We start from the raw sequence: 21,682 nt of genomic DNA, 5'->3' as shown, positions 1-21,682 counted from the left end.
CCTGGAGCCTCAGGGATGTCAGCACCAGGAGCCAAGGCACAGCTGAATTTCTCATTTAAGTCAAGCTTTTAACCCTCTGTGTCATCTACCTCTGGTCTGAACAACAAAAGACTCCTGTGTATTAAAACCCAGAGGATGTCTTTAGATTTAAATAAATAACTCTTCTCAAAGCTTGCTGGACCTGTCCTTTAAACCTGGTAACAAAGCATTCAGAAGGAAATGCCAGTCTTTTCCATGACAAAGAACTCAAACGGCAACAGTCAAATCATCCAGATTTATTCTAAGCAAAAGGCTGTCACCCCAGCAAACCTCCTTATAAAATACGCTTTCCACTTCCTATAAAATCCAAGCAACTCTCTTCTATAGATTTATCCAATCACCTTTCCCTCTGCGCACAGGATCATACGTCTCACGTCCAGTTCAAAATCAGTGTCCCCTCCCTTCCTCCCACCCACTGTGCTCTGAGTCACCTTCCTTCCTCTCAAGGCTCTGCGTCACCCATCATTCTTACTGCTCTGGTGTCCACAGAGCAGACACCAATTCCCCACGCATGATGGGGAGCCCCAGCACACTGTGCTCCCTCAGAACATCTCAAAGTAAATTTGTAATGGGAGAATTCAGCCGGCGGGGAGAGACAGACAGCACGACTCGGAGGATCAGAAAAAACTGGTTTATTCTGCACCGGTGCCGGCCCAGCAGAGTCACCTCCAAAGGCTGCGCGCCCGGCTGGGCTTTGACAGCCTTACATGTATCTTAGGCTTTCGGGTATCAGAGACCTTCCGGGGTAAGTGCAGTCAGTTTCTCAACGGCTGTTACAAGAAGCAAGCAAGACTACAGACGCCAACAGCGTGACAGTGCAAGCAACGGTGTTTCATCTTTGCTTATCTCTTCTTCCTCCTCAAGTTCAGTAGATAATGTACTGTACATGAATTTGAGATGGTCTGGATTTAACAGCATGTGATGATGATTAACCACTGGGCATTGTGAGAGAAATTTTCTCTCCTCCACCTAATAAAAGCTGAAGAGCTAAGGCACCTATCAGGGGCTTCCTGAGGGACTCCTAACCATCAGCGTGGAAGCTGTCCAGAACACGGGGAGAAGTATGAAAAACGCACTTAAAAAGGAAAAATGAACACAGAGATACTTTCCCAGTGTGCACAGCACACTTGTGGCCACGCTGTGGGGCCTCCTCTGGCTCTGTCCCTCCCTGTATATATTGACAGGTCTTCTCCATCTTTAGAATGTTCCCTCTACCTAGTACCCCTAGTTACCATCTTCTCTCTCTTGTTACTTTTATAACCAAGCTACTGGAAAGACTTACCTATGCTTAGTCTCTCTGCCTCCTCACCTCAACCCATCTCATCCTCCACACCCCTCTTAGCAAGTCACCAGTGGCTTCCTAATCCCCAAGTCCATGGGTGTTCCTTTTCTCAGTGGACTTCCATCTACTTTGATGCTCTTGATTCCTCCCTCCTGGAAACTCCTACATTCTAGTCTCTCGTATCCTCCTTTTCTGCCCAGCCCTTACCCTTGTGGCCTTCACGAGAGCCTCTCCTTCCCCTCCCTCAGAGGTCAGTGTTGCCCCCCAGGCGCTCCGCTCTCAGAGGCAGTCTGGCAAAGACACTAACGGCACAGGCTCGAACCCTGACTGCCTTGGCTAAAATCCTATGTCCATTACTTTTAGCTGTATGACCTTGAACAAGTTACTTACCATCCTGGTGCCTCAGTTTATTCAGCTGTATAGTGGGTATAATAATAGTCTTCTCTGGCAATAATCATTCAGGGCATTAATACCCTTAAAGTACTTAGAACACACAGTACACACTCAGTAAGCATTAGCCATTATAATTTCTCTTCCCATGCTCTGCACGCCCCTGAACTATGCCATGACTTCATTACCTCTTGTTAAGAGTTTACCCTTGGATCTTCTTCAAGATTTTTCTCCTGAATCACAAACCGACAAAACCATGGCCCACCAGACTTGTCTCCCGGGTTATCCCTAAGATGCTTCCAATTGAGTTTGAGCTTTTTTTCCTACGACCTTTTCCTGCAAGTGCTCCTCCTTTCTCCACCTCCATAACCTCTCCTAATGAATAGCCCCACTGTCCTTACTCTTGGTTGCCCAGGCCGAAATCCCACAATCATCTGAGACTCCTGCACAGCCACCAAATTTTGTCGATTTACTGCCAAAATGTTCCTTGAGTCTGTGCCCAGTTCTCCACTCCTATTACCAGTGACTTAAATAGAACCTCATATTTTTTTTCATCTGGATAAGTAACAATGATATTAAAAATAATATTCACCACTATTATTACATGCCAATTATGGATCAGTCACTGTAGTGGACACTTCACATACTTCACTGTCCATTATCCCAACAGTCAACCATCCACAAGGGAGGGGATCATCCATTCCTATTTTTAGAGGAGCAAGACAGAAGCTCAGAGACACTCAGTAAGTAACCTCAGCCACACAAATGTGCTGTGGAGCTGGGATGTGGACTGAGGTTTGTCTGACTCCAAGCCCCTCTTCCTGCTCTCTAAACTGCAACGGTGTCCTAACTGGTCTTCCTGTCACCTGTCTTATTCCTTTCCAGTATCTACTCTATTGCCAGAAGGATCTGTTTTTACAGGGAAACTCTGACCAAGTTTCTCCTCTGTGTGAAATCCTGTAATAGCTCCCTGTTGCCTTCAGAATGAAAAGCACATTCTTTAGCAAGGCTTTTCCTTGTGCACCACTCTGCCCATTTAGAGATCTATCTCCCTTCTGTCCAACCACGTGTACCTGTCTATCATTCCTAGAGCACACCACGCCTGGAGCACACCACGCCTGCTCCCCTGCTCATGCCACTCTCCTCCCGGTCCCTCCGCCTACGATGCCCTCCTCCTCTCGTCAGCCTGGATGCCTCCACCTCAGCCTCCTGGACGGCCTTGAATCCACCTCCTGCCAAGGCCGAGTTTAGCTGTCCCTCCTCTGGACCCCTACAGCACTCTGCAGTTGCCTCTAGCACTGAATTTTAGAGTGGTGCAGCAGGCACTGACCGAGCGCCTACAGTATGCCAGAGTTCACGGTGGGCTCTAGTGATTCAGGAATCAATAAGATATGTCTTGTATGAATGGCCAACATGCACATGAAAAAGATGCTCCATATCACTAATTACCAGAGAAATGCAAACCAAAACTGTGATGAGGTATCACCTCACACCAGTCAGAATGGCCATCATGCAAAAGCCCACAAACAATAAATGCGGGAGAGGCTGTGGAGAAAGGGGACCCTCCTACACTGCTGGTGGGAATGCGGTTTGGTGCAGCATTTATGGAAAACAGTAAGGAGATTCCTCAAGACTAAAAATAGACTTACCATATGACCCAGCAGTCCAACTCCTGGGCATATATCCAAAGGGAACCCTAACTCAAAAAGACACTTGCACCCCAACGTTCATAGAAGCACTATTTACAATAGCCAAGACATGGAAACAGCCTAAATGTCCATCAACAGAGGACTGGATAAAGAAGATTTGGTATATTTATACAATGGAATACTACTCATCCTTCAAAAATGATAAAATAATGCCATTTGCAGCAACATGGATGGCCCTGGAGAATGTCATTCTAAGTGCAATAAGCCAGAAAGAGAAAGAAAAATACCATACGATATCACTCACATGTGGACTCTTTAGAAAAAAAGATAAATGAACTTATATATAAAACAGAAATAGACTCACAGACAGAACACAGACTTGTGGCTACCAGTGGGGAGAGAGGTGTGAAGGGATAAACTGGGATTTCGAGATTTGCAGATACTGACTGGTATGTATAAAATAGATAAGTAAGTTTATAGTGTATAGCACAGGGAAGTATATTCAACATCTTACAGAAGCTCATGGTGAAAAAGAATATGAAAATGAATATAGGTATGTTCATGTATGATTGAAGCACTGTGCTGTGCACCAGAAATTGACACATTGTAAATTGACTATAACTCAATTAAAAAATTGATTTGATTAAAAAAAAAGGTATGTCTTGATTTCTGAGATCTTCCTTTAATGAGAGAGATGGACAACAAAATGCTTCATCACTACCTCTGATTCCCCTGTCTCCACAGTGGACTTCTGAAGTTTTTGGGCAGGAAGTATATCTCGTTCATCTCCGCATCCCCAGGGCCTAGCACTACGCCTGGCACACGGGGATGTCAGTAAACACAGCTTGAGCTAAGCAGACAAACCGAGGCCACCAAGCTACCTCTTTCTGTGAGCACACAGGCCATCCACGCGGACACTCTCCACTTTCATGTGTGTCTTTTCCAGACTCTAAATGTCCAAGTCCTTGTTTTCCGTATTTTCAGGAGGTCCTCAAAGTGCACTAACATCAGACGTTGCTCAGCCAAGTGAAACACACGATAGGAACTTCAGGGAAGTAACACGTGTGTCTTCCAATAAGACGCTCTTCCTGCCCCTTTGCGTGGGCAGCTGTGGCCCATCTTGTCAAGGTGAGTGAGGAAAAGGACAAGCCAGCTGTATCTGTGTAGGTCCCTAGGGTAAGACACGTTTAAAAGGAGGCCCTTTTGATCAGGGGTCCCTGTGCAGAAACAAGGCCCCCCCGAAGTCAATTCCCTCCTGCTGCTGACCAACTGAACGACACAGGGCAGAGAAGGGCACAAAGGGGAGAGGCTCAAATTTCAGCAGATTGTTTTGTGAAATTCATTCTTTGCTTCAAAAGTTTATGGTTACTTTCCTGCTGAGCAGCATTTCCACGTCCTCTCACCTTGGAGGACAAAGTGCATGCTGCCTAGATGATCAAAGAGGGGGCAAGAGGAGGAAGAGAGAGGTGCTGATACCCAGAGCAGAGAGCTTCTAACGGCCCTAAGTTCTAACAAGGCAAGGCCCCAGCCATCAGGGCGGGGAGAGGGAAAGGGGGAAAAACGTGGAGGAAATGACCGTTCTCACCTGAACCACAGCAACCCGCACACCTGTGGTTTCCTTTCTGAAAACTAGATTTTCTAAAAGCATCTCTGATAATAATATGACCATCCTGACACTGCCTGGGGCAACGGTGAAGATTTTGGAGGCCGGTGGCCTGGATCTGGTCCCAGGTCTGCCTTTTGCCTGTGGTGGGATCCTGATTCCTCCTGTAATACGACCGCAGAGGATGGCTGTGAGGATCAATGCAATAAGGCATGTAAATCCCTTAGCACGGGCTCCGGTACCTACACCAGGTGCTCCTATTATAACTGACCACTAGGAACCACCCACAGGACCACCTTCCCTGCAGGAAGGGTGTTCCGCAGGGAGATGTCCCTTCCCTCGGCCTCCGTTCCCTGACCCCCTTCCTCTGCACCTGTATCTTCTCTGTCACAGATTTACTCCACTGCGCTATGTTGATTTTCTTGTCTTTCTCCCCATTTGAGCCGTCAGCACCTTGAAGGTCAGGATGTGACCTAGGGCATTCATGCACTTATTTACCACTTACTAAGTGTCTCCTACGTGCCAGGGGGTCACTAAGTGATAAATAGATTAAAGAAGCCAACAAGCATATTGTACCCATCACCTGTGGTGAGCTTTGGCAAAAGACTTTGGGATCAAAGAGAAGGGCTGTAAATGTGAACGTGATTCCTGGGAAATGTGTCAGTCCTGATAGTTGATCTGGGTCTCATGCTGATTTTATGTAAAACAGAACTGATCAATCAGTCAATCAAGTGTGCTCTCTCTTCCTCTGTCTCTCACTCTCTCTCCATTCTTCGTCCATCTCAAAGTCCAGAGTCTCTCTCCCTTCTTTCTCCCTAAGTCCAGAGAAACTAGCAATTACTTACCGATTCATACAGACCTTTGGATCTCTGAAGGTAATGTTCAAAAGCCCAGACCTGGGAGGGGCCATCCACACGGTTCATCAGCTAGGGCTTTGAAAAATAAAATAAAACAAAACCACCACCCACAACCACTAAGCACAGCCTGGCGACTGCAGTTTCTTTGCTTACTGGAGACAGTGTCCCTCCCCCAGCCCCTGGGCTCTGGTTCCACTGCCCCCGGAGGAAGCAGGAGGCAGAGCCACCAAAGAGCTCAGCACACCTGAGCTTTAACTGCCCGCTCCACTGCCTCCCAACACGCAGAGACAGATCCCGCTAGAAGGCCCAGCCCATCACCACCACCTCCTCTAGCCTCCCAGTCACCACACACCCACACATCTGTCAGACCCTCCACGGGCTCAATCCCAGGCACGTGCCGCTTCCTGTCTGTCAGTGGTGGCTGGCTCCTCTGAGCTCCCAGGTCTCTGCTCAGGTCTCTTCATTCCACTTATCATACTCTGGTGACCTGCTTATGTGTCCATCACACATCATGAACTGTGACCTTAATGATAAGGAGCACGTCCTCCTCATGGCTGTGTCTCTGGCACCAGCACAGAGCTACTCCCCCCACAAATATTCCAAACCCACCCTCACTCCTCAAGATCCCATCACCGTGTATGGTCCAATCTAGACTAAATGCCTCTTACAGAACCTAAAAGGGCATCATATAGAGTCAAATAGTGCAGGGGCATTTCACAGCGAACACAGCTCAAGGCCTAAGCAGGGTGAGGCACCTCTCCGCAGAACTCCACACGCAAGCAGGAGCCAGCGTCATTGGGAATCGGACTGCTGGTCAGCTAAGAGGTGCCGCCCAACATGGCAGCAAGGGGATGGCACCAGAGGCCTGAAAATCTGGGGCTGGGCCTGACACCCTCTCCTGGGCTAGTTCATCTTCTGGATCAGGCCTTAAAAGGCTCAGTGAAAATGCAAGTGGTGCCCCAAAGATCTTGGGTCAGACTCTGGCTCCAACTGTTAGCACCCTGGGGGAACCTTTCTCAGATCAGTCAACTTGTGACCCAGGAAAGGGGATAACGCCAGAAGACAGTAAGAGTCCGGGTCTGAAGGGAGAAGGCAGTGCTACAGGGGCCTTGAGGGGTCGCTAACGTGTTAATGAGTGGGGACATTCTCACCCTGCTCCATTCTCGAAAGCAGCCTTATCAGAGGATTTCTGTGACCCCTAACAAGACTGCAAGGCCTTGCACACACCAAGTAACCTCATTCCACTGAAGTTTTGGGGACAACAGACCAAAACAAGCAAACTCAAGGGGGTCACAGCTGTGTGGGTCAGCTGTGAAAGAAACCAGAGCACACAAATGTGCAAGTATTCGTGCAAGGAGGTCTGGCCTATGCAGCAAGCAGCCAATGGACCAGCAAGAAAAGGGTTCAAGTTCCAAAAGCAGGGCTTCATTCAGGGAAACAAAAGACTCCAAGTCGGTGAAGTGATCCACTGTAACCTAGCATCCAATGTCACACATGACTCAGACAGGGGGTCAGTGACAGGTCCCAAACCTGGCTTTCCAAAATTCCATAGGAGTCATTAAATCCTTAAGTTTTATCTTTAATATATAAATGTTCTTTATAACACATAGAGAGAAAGTATACTCTGTATCTCATCAAGTATAAGATGGGAGACCCAGCTGGTGTCATTCATCCATCCATCCCACACCCGCTGATTAATTTAACCCAGTATTTATGCGCTAGGTGCACGCTGCAAAGGGCACGTGCTTAGAAACGACAAAGCCGGAGTCAGGTAGCTCCTGACCCTAAGTCTGCACCTCTCTCTTCCAGGCAGGTGTGCTGACTCCATGAGCCCCTCCCCAAAGAGTTAATGCTGATCTGACCCTGGTCAGACACACGCAAGACTTCATTTAGCAACAAGTTCATTGGTGCTGACCAAGAGCTGTGACAGGAGATAGACCCCAATGTCTCGTCCTTCTGAGACTGGGTTAGGGGCAAGGAGGAGGGGAAAGGAACGGGAGGTGTAAAAATAACGGCACAGTCTTAGACCACAAGTGTGGTGCAGCTGAAAAAGCCAATGGACTTTGCCTCTTATTAATGGACACAACAAACTCCAGCTCATGTTTACAGAGCACTTACTGTATGTGGACCACTGGTTCAAGCCCTTTACCTGCACAGTGTGAAGGGTGTGTGTTTTGCAATTCGGATGTCTCTGTGAATCCTGGCCTACCACTTTGGGGAAACCACTTAGCCTCTCTGTGCCTTCATTTCTTTGCCTGGAAAATAGGGTAATACTAACTTTATATGGTCCTATAAATAAAGATTAAATGAGTGAAAATATAAAATGCCAAACTTGAACCATGTCCTGGCACAGAGTAGGCACTCAGTATTATGATGAGCAATCATTATCCCATTAGTCAGTCACAGTCTGTAGAGAAGGCAGACTATTTCTTCCTATTTTACTAAAAATGGTTTGAGAGACTAAGTCAAAGTGCTTAAGGTCACAGAGTTAATAAATGGCAGAACTAGGATTTGAACACGGGCAGCCTGACTCCAAAGCCTACAAGCTTAACCACCACCGTGAACACAGCACTGTACTATGTTCCAGGTACACATGACTGGTCAGGGGATCCCTTATACAGTGCAGTAAACACTACAAGAGACACAATGAAAGAAAAAAGGGGCTGGGGCTGGGGTAGCAGGGAGGGACAGAACTGAGCCATCTCCAGGAACTAAAGAACACTTCACCCAGAGGGGTACTTGAGCTGTAGTCTCAGAGAATGATGAGGAATTTGCCAGCCATGGAGGAGGAAGGGCATTCCAAAAAGTCAAGACCTAGAACACCAGGAGAATAGTACAGGAGGAAGTGTCATAAGGTGAGTCTGGGAAGGTAAGTCGACGCCAGCGTGAACAGGCACGTATGCCAACGTCGGAGGTTAGTTTTTATTCTGTAAGACAGTGATTCTCAAATTTTAATATGCACAGGATCTATCTCTGGTGCCTGTAAAACACGCCCAGATTCCTGTCCCTTCCGTTAGCACAGGGAGCCCAACAAGGTTATTAAGGCAGTGTAGTAGCATGGCCTGCAGTGGGGTTTTTTTTTTTTTAATTTTTTTTTTTTTTTTACTTGTGGTATAGTTGGTTTACAATGTGTCAATTTCTGGTGCACAGCACAATGCTTCAGTCATATCTAAGTATACGTACATTCATTTTCATATTCTTTTTCACCATAGGCTACTACAAGATACTGAATATACTTCCCTGTGCTATGCTGTATAAACTTGTTTATCTATTTTATACATACCAGTCAGTATCTGCAAATCTCAAACTCCCAGTTTATCCCTTCTCACCCCCCTCCCCCCCGGCAACCACAAGTCTGTATTCTATGCCTGTGAGTCTGTTTCTGTTTTATATATAAGTTCATTTGTATTTTTTTTTTAAGATTCCAGATTTGAGTGATATCATGTGGTATTTTTCTTTCTCTTTCTGGCTTACTTCACTTAGAATGACATTCTCCAGGGCCATCCATGTTGCTGCAAATGGCATTATTTTATCATTTTTGAAGGATAAGTAGTATTCCATTGTATAAATACACCAAATCTTCTTTATCCAGTCCTCTGTTGATGGACATTTAGGGTGTTTCCATGTCTTGGCTATTGTAAATAGTGCTGCTATGAACGTTGGGGTGCAAGTGTCTTTTTGAGTTAGGGTTCTCTTTGAATATATGCCCAGGAGTGGGAGTGCTGGGTCATATGGTAAGTCTGTTTGTGGCCTTTTGAGGAATCTCCATGCTGTTTTCCACAGTGGCTGCACCAAAATGCATTCCAACCAACACTGTAGGAGGGTTCCCTTTTCTCCACACACTCTCTAGCATTTATCATTTGTGGCAGTGGTTTTAACAACAGAATTCTAGCACTGGAATGAGGGGGGATTTGGGACAGAGGCTGGTACGATCAGCCAAACTGAAGCAGGTAAGAGGATGAGAGTTGGGAATGACAGCGCTCTTCATCAACTGATAAATTAATACAGTGGTTTCTCATCGTCAGCAAGCACCACTAGAGTGGGATAATTCTTTGTTGTGCGGAGCTGTCCTGTGCATCCCAGGACGCTTAGCACCATCCCTGGTCTCCACCCATCAGATGAATAGCATCCTTCCCCACTAACATGTTAATAGCCAGGAATGTTCCTAGACATTGCCAGATGTCATCTGGGAGGCAAAACCAAAATCCTAGTTGAGAGCCACTGCTTTGAATCCTCCCATCCTTACTTTACAGATGAGGAAATAGAGACACAGAAAGCTGCACAAAGTTCTCATCCAGGATTCAAACGCTGACGGTCTCACTCCAGGGCTTGGGATCTTAGCCATTAAGCTTAATGCCTTTTGCGGAGAGAGACTCAAGCCAGCCTTTTGGGGAAGAATTACATATTTGGTGACAGGCTGGATGGATGATGGGAAAGGATGAAAGAGTGAGGGTCAAAGGTGAAACATCAGTGCTTACCACTGAACTGTGAGGACAGTAGGTACTAAATAAATCATCTGCATTCGAATGGAATCAAGATGTATTTGCTCAAAATAGAAAAAGCCCAGTCCCCCGTAGTATAAGCCAATGGTAGGATCCTACTCAGACCGGACAGAGGAACCCTTAGGGCTGGGCATGGGATGTGCACTACAAAGCAACCCATTCCCAAATCCTGGCTGGGCCCCTTCTCAGCTTTACAGCCCTGGTGGCATTACTGAACCTCTGCACGTCATTTTGCCCGTTTGGAAACTAGGGATAGGAGTTCCTAATCAGAGGCTTCATGTGAGAACTCAGGCAGTTAGTAAGAGCAAAATGGCAAGCTAGCACGAAGTGGTTGGCTGTCCTCTCCTTCCAAGCCAGCCTCGTTACCTCCATGTCCCACGTGCGTCCCATATCCAGTGCTCCTCCCCACCCCTACACTCCAATTCTTGGGAACCCCAAATAGAAGGACAAGGAGCTGACGGCGCCCCTCTCCACTAGCAGAGCGTCTCCCTGAGGCTACAGGGGCCCCAAGGGCCTTTTCACTCCCCAATCCGCTTTGATTTCAGGGGGTCAACTGGGGGTCGCCAAAAGCATGTGGCCAGCTGAGTGCTTAAAAGGAGCCAGGTAAATGAGTTCAACGTGAGCCACGGAGAATTCGGGCAGGTTCGCACCCGGCAGGCCAGGGTCAAAGCCAGTCCGTGTCGCGGGGCCCGCATGCTCAGCCCCTGGTCCCAGAGGCGGAGGAGGAGAGAGGCGCCGAGATTTGTAAAGGACTCGCTCTCTAGCTCTCCGAAGCCGGACTGCTTAAGCAGGGAGCAGAGAGTTGTTGGCACCAGAAAACGCGGGGCGGAGGCAACAGGAAAGTGCGAGGAGAGAGAGAGGGAGAGAGAAAGTGCTGGGAAGCGAAGTTCCCAGGGGGACCCAGCCTGGAACACCCGGGCAGGGGATCAGCAGTTCTCCGGTGTTTCCGAAGAGGGGCTGAAGCGGCCAGGCCAGGGCCCGCTGGGGATGCCGGGCGCCCGCGCGCCCCGAGCGCGCTCACCGTCGCCGCTTACCTTCGCTGGCACCGCCGGCGCGCACTTCCGGGGTCTGAGGTCCGGGCGCCGGGGGCCCGAGCCGGGGGACCAGAGCCGATCCCTAAGGGAAGGACGCCACCAGGCTGGCACTGGCGCCTGGGTAAGAAATCCCAGCGGGGGACTCGCCACGGCTGGCGCGGGGCACGGGGTCCCGGGCGGCAGCGCCGAGCCCCGCAGACGCCGGAGGAGCGCGAGTCCGCGGGAGGAAAAGGTTGCCTCATTTCCTTCGGTCTCCCCCTCCACTCCACCCACTCTGCCCGGGACCTGCCCTCTCCCCCCACCCCCCGCCCCCTTCCCCAGGCGAGCGGCCCCTGTGGGCCCTGGAGAGACGCGGAACCTGACTGGCTGCGGCGGGCGGCGGCGCCTCCCTCCGCATCGAGTCGGTTCGAGCTCCCGCACTCCTTCCTCCCTTGGGCGCTTCTGACCGTGTGCAGGGCCCTGGAGGGTTCCCCGGCGGCTGTCCCCACCCTGGCCCAGAGCTCTACCCCTTCCCTCTGCTGGGACGAGCCAGGTTTGGAAGCAGACCCCCAAGCGGCTGCCAGCATCCATGCTCTCCTTCCTGTCCTGTCGCCTGCTTTGAGCTCCCATTAAACTATGGGAAATAATACTTACTTTGTTGAATTTGGTCAACTTTTTTTTTTCCAGGTGGGGAGTTTAAAACCTGATGCATAATCTTAAAGGAATGTTCATTTTGATCGGAAGGAGAGCAGCTGAGGTCTTTGTTTGGCTTGCTCATTCAGAGTTGGGGTTTTCTTTCTTAAATTCAACAACCGTTAGGCTGATAGGCTCTCAGCTGGGCGCCGGAAACTTAGAGAAGAATCAGAAGGGCATACTGTTCCCAGACAGTCGTCATACGTGACTAGTGCGGGCAGCGGGGGTCCAGGGATTCTGTGGTCCCTTAAGAGGTAGGTCAAGACCTGGAAGAGCTTTCTACAGAGTAAAACCGGCGTGCGCAGTGCCAAGAAGGAGTCAAAAAAGCCCCATGAGGAGACGATCTAGCAGAGAGCACAGCCAGGTTGGGGAGTGACGGTGGACGAACATGGAAGAGAATGTTGCCCAGTCTATTAAGAGAGGACAGGGGCTGCAGGGAGCAGTGGGTGGAATCGACAAGAGCTGATAGGGTGCGGATTGAGAGGATGAAGGAAAGAGGTGATTTCCAGGCCTCTGGCTGGAGTAACTAGTGACCACTGGATGACCAGAATCCAGAGCACCTTCTGGAGAGGCTATTCCAAGTGTGGTCTGGGAACTGGCAGTATTACCATGAACTGGGAGCTTGTTAGATATGGGAACTTTCCAGTCCCACTTAATGTACTGAGTCAGAATCTGCATTTTAATAAGATCTCCAGATAATTCAAATGTGCATTAGAATTTTGAAAGCACTGATGTCTAGGCCACTGACTGTATATTAGAGTGACTGCATATTAGACCATGGATCCCTGACTGTACATTAGGAACACCTGGAGAGCTTTAAACACCAGTCTGAGGCCCCTGCTCCCACAAATGCTTATTTAATTGGTCTGGTGTAGGACTCCAAGATCAGTATTTTTTTAAATGCTTCTCAGATGATCTAATACAGTCAGAGCTAAGAACCACCGTTCTAGACTTATTCAAGAACTACTTCATTTAGTTTTGAAATGCACCTCTTCAGAAAAGAACACCTATGTGTAGATGAAAATATAAAAGACTAGTTATGTCACTCTCATACAGAGGCAGCTCGCCTGCTGAAAAGGGCCCTTGTCTCCTAAACTGATCAGGGAACCAGATTCTAGCCCCAGATGGCCAGCAGAGTACTCTCTGAACTTGGGCAAATACTCCGCACTCAGACCTCAGTTTCTTTATCTGTCAAATACATACATAACTAACTCCAGATTTCACACCCTGGCTTGTAAGGTGCCGTGATCAGAGCTCCTCCTAACTCTCCAGCTTTATCAGCAGGGAGACAGAGAAGTGGTATTGAGAAGTGGGTTTTCTTGGCGTAACACTATTTGTACCAGCCCAGTGTAACTGCCATGGATGAACACCGGAAGTCAGAGAATTGTGTGCTGAGCAAACGGCGATACAAATAAGTGGTGCTCAATAAATGTGAAAGAAAGAAAAGCAAAAAAAGGAAAGAAAGAAAGAAAGAAGGAAGGAAGGAAGAAAGAAAGAAGAGAAAGAGAAGAGAAGAGAAAGAAAGAAGACACAAATGTTAGTAGGTGTCAGAGACTTTCCATAGATTGGCCCCAACCCAGAGCCTATTCGCTTGCTCCCTAAACTGGAGGAAAGACGTTTGGAAGCACTCTGACCCATGGACCCAGCTTTGGATTAAAAATTACTACTATTAAGAACTGCCAACATTTGTTACAGGCTTAGTACACACCAGGCATTGGGCTAAACGCTCTGCTTAGGATCACCTCATATCACTATAATGAAGAAGGTACTGTAGAACCATGCACTCCATCTAGTCTCAGGAGTCGTAGATATAAAGGGGTGAGAACTGCCACGAGGGCAGCCCCTGCCTCTGGTTGTGCAGCTGGACCTAAGTGGCCAGAGAGCCCTTTTGGGGTCATTCTCCAAAGCATGCATCCTTGCATGGAAACCAACCTGAGGGAAGAGCTGCAGAGTGACTGCTCCAGAATCCTATAGAAATGGATGCTTCCAGAACAGCTATCTCAGGAGACCTGTGGACTATGGTTAAGCCTTGGAAGGAACTCTTCAAAGCTACCCACTTCATGGTTGCATGTGTGTGCACTTACTGCCTTACTTACTAACAAGAGCCTCTTAGGTGCCCAACCCTGCACCAGTCCTTTACACATATAATTCTTTTAATCTTCACAGCATCTTGACATGTTAAGTACTCTTGTTTTTCATATTTTATAGATGAGAAAACTGAGATTTCATGAAGTGAAGATCTGTTTGTTCCAGCAACCCAGGTTTCTCAAGTGCTACATTTTAATACCACAACTGTCCACATTCACCACGACCCTTTCCATAGGAAGGAAAGTCCTCATTTCAGGTCCCACTCACTTCTTACAGTTATGCAATCATCAAAACTCTCTGTTTTCCACCAATCCCGTAAGTTGTCTGTGATTGCCTTTTACTAAGATACTATGTGTGGCTTGATCCTCCATAGCCTGAGATGAGGAGAGATAAACTGTGGACAGTTAAGGGAAACCAAAAGCACTGTGGAGATTTATCCCAAAATGAGAGGGTCCAGTACATCACTAGTGGCACAACTATCATGAAAGAGGGAAGCCTGTATTTTCCATCTCTAGGGGGACATAATTAAATAATAGCAGAACAATTCAGACTTTGGATCGGATGTGAGAAGGGGTATTAAGACCCTCTGCTGGGCCAGGGGATTTGCTCAGGGGCTACCTTGTGCAGCTACTCCCCTGGTCACGGGACTTAGGGCTGAGGTGGATAGGAGCACAAGCTGGGTCTGAGCCACACAGGATGAGCCGGGCAGGGGCGCAGGCAGGAGGGAGTCCTTGTGCAGGAGGGAGTCCTGTGTGTAACTGGAGCGCACAGCTCCAGCTGCAGCCAGGGGCAGGGGTTAGAAGGGGAAGGAGGCTCATCCCAGGACCCCAGCACCTGAAGTAGCTGCTCCACGCGTGGCTCCAGGCCCAGGGCTGTGAACCGAGCTCAGTGTGAGCACTCTTGCTGATGTGCGTCCCAGCAGACCTGGGCCTCCCTGCAGGGCGTTCAGGACTACCACAGCACTGGTGGTAAGAGCAGGGCTCCACCATCCTGCACGCTGGTGTCCTGGCCAAGCAGCACGTCCAACTCATAGGAGAGGTCTATTCCTCAGAGCCCCTTCACTCCGCACGAAGGAGGAGTGGTAGTTTCAGCCTCAGTCAGGGGAGGCTGTGGCATTTCTTCAGCAACACTAATGTCGCGATCCTGGGTGGGAGGATCCCTAAGTCCACATTATCACTGAGCCCTACGGATCAGCTTCGACAAGGACCCCAAACACATTTCTGCTGCTTCCGTTTCCCAAACTCCCACCCGGGTTTGCATGATTTCGTACAAAGCTCACTGTGGCAAATTTTTACTGGTGCTGGTTTTTGCCTTAAACAAAAATACAGCCTCAAACTGATTACTTCCATTTTACTGTTGAGGAAACTAGGCACAGCACCGAAGGGGAGAGCATAATACAAACCGGAGCTACCAGCTGAGCTAAGGTGAGACCTTCAGGCCCCTGTGGTTTTACCCCCAAATGAGGAGCTGCTTAAGGTACTACAGGATGCCAGCCATGAGGTGGGAATGCAGTTTGGTGCAGCCACTGTGGAAAACAGCATGGAGATTCCTCAAAAGACTAGGAATGGACTTACCATATGACCCAGGAATCCCACTCCTGGGCATATATCCAGAAGGAACCCTAATTCAAAATGACACCTGCACCCCAATGTTCATAGCAGCACTGTTTACAATAGCCAAGACATGGAAACAGCCTAAATGTCCATCAACAGATGACTGGATAAAGAACAGGTGGTATATTTATACAGTGGAATACTACTCAGCCATAAAAACTGACAACATAACGCCATTTGCAGCAACATGGATGTCCCTGGAGAATGTCATTCTAAGTGAAGTAAGCCAGAAAGAGAAAGAAAAATACCATATGAGATCACTCATATGTGGACTCTAAAAAAAAAGAAAAAAGAAAAAAAAAGAAAGGAAGAAAAGAAAAAGACAAATGAACATAAATACAAAACAGAAAACAGACTCACAGACATAGAACACGAACTTGCGGTTGCCAGAGGGGGAGGGGGGCTGGAAGGGACAGACTGGGAGTTAGAAATCTGTAGACACTGACAGGCATATGTAGAATAGATACACAAGATTATACTGTACAGCACGGGGAAATGTATACAAGATCTTGTGTTAGCTCACAGCGAAAAAGTATGCAACAATGAATATATGTATGTTCCTGTATAACTGAAAAATTGTGTTCTACACTGGAAACTGACACAACATTGTAAACTGACTATACCTCAATAAAATAAAATTTTAAAAAAATGATGCCAGCAGTGAAGTATGTCCAGATATGTCCTCTCCCAAAATCATCTGGCCCTGTGTAGCCCCTTTACCAATGTGTTTCAATTTAACTGCCATTTCCTGGAGCCACCTGCTCTTCACAGGGACTTGCCCTAGACACCGTAAGCAACCTTGCTGCAAGTTATACCCAAGCCTCACTGAGGCGTATTCTGAAATACCAAGCTGGGGTCCAGACCGGACCAACTGAATCAGAATTTCTAGGCGTGGGGCCCCCCTTTTTTGTTTTTTTTTTTTTTAACCTCTGCAGGTAACTAAAATGTGCAGTCAGGATAGAGAACCACTTCAGTAGGAAATGCAGAGACAAAGCCTGGGTCCTGACAGGTGAGGAGCTTGCAAAATAGTAAGGCTCTCGGTTTAGTAATGGATGATCGCCGAAAGTTATCAGGAAGAGGAAGATATTAAAAATCTCTCTCTTGACCAAAGCATGTCAAGATGATGCCAAACTAACAAATACCCCTAGACTTAGCCTTGAGTGAGAGAGGGCATCACCACACGGCGAAGAGCAGGAAATCCGGTTCCGCCCCAAGAAAACGCGAACGATTGAAACCAGAATCCTTGTCCCTTCTCTGATGGCACTGTTATTTACAAGAAGCCTTCAGACATCAAGCAGTTATGAATTCCAGAAATAGTAAATGATCTCCAGGAGTGTCGGAGCAAGGCAGTCATGTAAATCGAAAAATGAAAGACAAAAGAAATTGCCTCATGGCCTGATGAGAGGCTAATAGATGCACAGACAGAGACATCGGTGTGTCACCACTAATGATGTCACTTTAGGAAAATCAGAAGGCTGAGAATTGTTTTTTTAATGTTCTGCCCTACAGTCATTTCATATTCATTCATCTTAACAAAAGTAAGCTGGAAAAAAATGTGTACTTGTTTAAAATATTAGTCAGGAAAGGTAAGACAATTTCTCTTTCTTTCTTTGCTTCTTTGTTTCTTCCTTCTTTCCTTCCCACCTTCCTTCCTTCCTTCCCACCTTCCTTCCTTCTTTTTTTTAAACCATGTTCTCACTTTTGCCGTTGCATTCCCTGGCAAAGTAATGGGATGTCTGTTAAGTCCCATGGATAGTCATTAACCAGGTGGCATTTAAGTTTATTCATCTCACAACAGCCCGATGAAATGGAACTAGTCATTCGATAGTATTAGCTACTAACACCTGCTCCTCGACACCAAGGTTGAAGAACGCAGCACCACTCATTTATAGTCCAACCTTTTACCAACATTTTACAAGGCCTAATGGATGCCTTTAATAACCAAATAAATCAGTGATGACAGTTGTGCCCCCTCTGCATTCTAGTTTCCAGATGTAGGTAATGAAATTAACATGCTCAGTCCTTCTCTTCCTTTCCAGAATGGGGTGCTTTACCTGTACAGAGGACTACAAGAGGATGTTGGAAGCACCGGTACAAAAAATTTTAATAATACTAAAAGGCTCAGGGAGCTTAAGCTGTACATGCCCCATCCAGCCTCCGGTGTGCTCATCACCTCCCCTACCTTTCTTAAAATGTTACATGCCCAAAGGGGATGAAATAATGAGGAACAGATATCAATTAAGCAAGTCTTTATTCTATTACAAAGTGGAGGCTTATCTCTCATTGAGTCATTTCCTCACAGGCCCAGTCAGAAGAGTAGAAGTCGAAATCCTCTTTGCTCAACCACTTTATCTTGCTTGAGGTAATAGAGTGGAAATCAAAATATTTCTCTAGCCAGTTTCTGCTGCCCAACACAACATTACCTCTGATTAATGATAGGTTTTAAATCAAAACGTGTTCACCAGTTAAGCCGTAAACATAGCTGAGTGTAAATTTTGCTTTTGTTTTGTTCCCTTTATTTTCCATAAGGAGATTGTCACGCCCAGGCTGACACCTCCTTTACTTTTTTCATCTTGGCTAACAAGTTTAAATAAGCATGGGCAGAATTTCATTCAATAAATCGTTCATACAAAACAGTCTCTTTCTAACAAAGAGGAAGTTACTGTAAAATGGAGAAGTTTTAATTATTTAAAAAATGAGGCACTAGAACTATGAAGCATGCCTAGTAAAACTGTTAATAGTTGTGCTTTAAGAAAATGCAAGTTAAATGGGCAGAAGACCTAAACAAGCAATTCTCCAATGAAGACATACGAATGACCAATAGGCACATGAAAAAATGCTCAATATCACTAATTATAAGAGAAATGCAACTCAAAACTACAATGAGGTATCACCTCACACCAGTCAGAATGGTCATCATTCAAAAATCCACAAATGATAAATGCTGGAGAGGGTGTGGAGAAAAGGGAACCCTCCTACAGTGTTGGTGGGAATGCGGTTTGGTGCAGCCATTGTGGCAAACAGTACGGAGATTCCTCAAAAGACTAAAATTAGACTTACCATAGGACCCAGCAATCTCACTCCTGGGCATATATCCAGAGGGAACCCTAACTCAAAAAGACACCTGCACCCCAATGTTCACAGCAGCACTATTTACAATAGCCAAGACATAGAAGCAGCCTAAATGTCCACTGACAGATGACTGGATAAAGATACCATTGTGGTATATTTATACGATGGAATACTACTCAGCCTTCAAAACTGATAAAATAATGTGATTTGCAGCAACATGGATGGCCCTGGAGAATGTCATTCTAAGTGAATTAAGCCAGAAAGAGAAAGAAAAATACCATGTGATATCACTCATATGTGGAATCTAAAAAAAAAAAGACAAATGAACTTATATATAAAACAGAAACAGACTCACAGACATATGATGCAGACTTGTGGTTGTCAGAGGGGAGGGGAGTGGGAAGGGATAAACTGGGAATTTGAGATTTGCCGATACTGGCAGGTATATATAAAATAGATAAACAAGTTTATACTGTATAGCACAGGGAAATATATTCAATATCTTGTAGTAGCCTATGGTGAAAAAGAATATGAAAATGAATATATTCATTCAAGTGTGACTGAAGAATTGTGCTGTGCACCAGAAAGTGACACAACATAAGCTGACTATACCTCAATTAAAAAAAAAAAGAAAATGCAAGTTATAGCTTTGTCCCTGAGCTTGTGTCGGCACCTCTTGGCAGCACTGTCCACTGTTGGTCACCTTCTGCTTCACAAAATCTTCTCCCTTCACTTCTGCATTTCCCCATCTCCCAGAATCTCTTTTATCTTTGTGGTCATTCCTCCTTTGTGACCTTCCTTAAATGGCTTTGTTTCGTAATAATGCATCTGTTAATGTCACTAAAATCCTTTGGGAGTTGCCCACCTTCTACAGGATAAAGTCTAGACTCCTTTGCATGGGATGCAAAGCCCTTCGGGATCGGCCCCACCTAACTTCCCCACCCAACTTCCCCACCCATCCTGTAACAACCTGTCATGCTTCAGCTGTATCAGCCTCCTTCCTGTTTCCTAAACCTGTCATGTTATTTCACACTTCTGTATCTTTGTACAGAATGTTCTCAACTCCACCCCCATCCTCCCCTGAGGAATTCTAATTCATCTTTAAAGAGTCAGGGGAAAAAGGTGAGCAATTCTGGAAAGGTTTCCCTGAGCCTAATTAGAGGAAACACTCCCTTCTGGGTCCCTGGCATCTGTGACATGTCTTTATCGTGAACTCTGCAACGTGCTGCCTCACCTGTGAGGGCAGTAGATGCTTGTTCTCCAGAGTTTGGCTCAGTGCCTTGTACCCAGTAGGTGATTAGGGTGCAAGAACCATCACACTTATTTCTCTAAACTGAATTTAATTTGCCCAGAGCTCTTTACTCCCTCCATAGGGAAATTTAACCTCAGTCCTTATTGGGGCGTGCCCCCTCCCCAAGGTCAAGGGTATGTTCCTGGTGAAGTCAGAGCATGCAAAGAGGGCCCTCCAAACTCTGTCTGCACTGGTCCCCACATCCAGGCTTATTTTCCAGTCCTGTGTGGACCCAGGAGGCGGGTTCTTCTGAGCCCTGGGACTTGGGATTTTTCCACAGGGGTTCTCAAGGCCACAGTCCTTAATGCTTAGCTGTTTCTACTCTACCCCACCCCTCCTCCTGCCCCTCAGCAGCCCTCACTGGGAGTGCTGTGGGAAAGGAAGCCCCGGGCAGTCACACTTCATGAGCACCCTCAATAACCTTGTTTTTCTTTCTTTTTCAGGGACCTCCTTAGCCTGCAGTCAGGATGTGCACCCTCAGAAACCCGAAGCCCCCACTCCAGCGCCAGCACAGGGCACACGGTTCCCCTCAGTGAGCACAGGTGGCCGAAACAAAGCCAAGAGTAAGGGTGTCGTCTTCTCCTGGAAAGTCCGTTTTCACCCCTGCAGCCAAAAGGCCCCCAAAGACAAGGGCACACAAGAGTTTTCCTACCTTCTTGGTGCAGAGGAGAGACGAGCGCTGACAACAAAGAGAGAAAGACACAAGAGAGCTTCTCAATAAGTTATCTTGCCGTGCAGTACTCAGTGAATTCGTTCAACTGCTTAATTAAGAGCAGAAGTGCCCCTGAGAAAATACATGAATGAGATTTCTCTCCGGAAGAAAAGCACCCGTACTCAGCAGCCTCCTCCCTTCAGCTTAAGCCTCCTCCTTCTTTCCGTGGGGACGGAGACCCTAAGATGCCTGGGGCCCTCCCAGCTGTGGTGCAGGAATGCCACTCACAGGGCCGAATTTAGATTGAACTGCCGGCCTGGGTTGCTCACACGGGCACTTGCAGCGGCTGTGCTGACCTGCTTTCTCTCACGGGTGCTTTTAATCTCTTTAAATCTCTCCCAGCCAGTGAGAGAACTGAAAGCCCGGCTGAGAGGCAGTGGAAGACAGACGCTGCAGGTCACAGGCGAGAGGGGGTTAAAGCCTACGGGGGTGGGGGGGGGGGAGCAGGCACGTGCATAATCCTTCCAGGAAAGCACGCGTTACTGGGGAGGAGAGAGCTGCCAATGTAACTTTGTTCCGAGAATAAATAGCACATTTTCCCTCCGTGTTTGCTTTTCTCTCTTTGATCCTCTTGAAGCCCTCTGGAAATGCCCAGCCAGGATTCTTTCCCTCCCTTCTGAGGCTGAAGAGAAGGAGCCCAAGAACTCTCTTGAGATTCCTCAAACGGAGGCATAAATAGGGAACCCCAGGCCATGATGGAGCCACGGGGCCTGTGGAAACCTAGGACCCAGACATTTTCTCAGTGAAGTTTAATCACCACAAATATGCCATGGTGTTTCCAAACATGTCGTCACGGTGCCCAGAAGCTGTCTAAAAGGGAGTAATCATAGACAGGGTCTATAACCAAAGCCACTGAGAGTCATGGGGGTTTAAAAACA

General features: G+C 47.2%; 1 protein-coding gene across 9 annotated transcripts in view; it reads right to left on the bottom strand.

Annotated features, from left to right (window-relative positions):
- The window catches only part of EVA1A (eva-1 homolog A, regulator of programmed cell death), a 56,348-nt gene extending 35,163 nt beyond the window's left edge, over positions 1-21,185 (bottom strand). For 2 of the 9 annotated variants that reach the window (XM_074354395.1, XM_074354396.1), the window contains exon 1: positions 11,357-11,655. Coding sequence is in view for 3 of the 9 variants with exons in the window: in XM_074354392.1 (XP_074210493.1) it covers positions 11,357-11,965 (609 nt within the window). In the remaining 6 variants the exon portion in view is untranslated. Of the gene's footprint in view, positions 1-11,356; positions 12,799-20,744 lie in introns of those variants that run through there. The other 7 variants (XR_012502924.1, XM_074354397.1, XM_074354394.1 and 4 more) reach the window with 7 other exon arrangements.
- Positions 21,186-21,682: the final 497 nt, after the last annotated feature.

Source organism: Camelus bactrianus, chromosome 28, assembly GCF_048773025.1.
Source record: "Camelus bactrianus isolate YW-2024 breed Bactrian camel chromosome 28, ASM4877302v1, whole genome shotgun sequence".
NCBI lineage: Eukaryota > Metazoa > Chordata > Mammalia > Artiodactyla > Camelidae > Camelus > Camelus bactrianus.
This window is presented reverse-complemented; position numbering and strand designations above follow the sequence as displayed.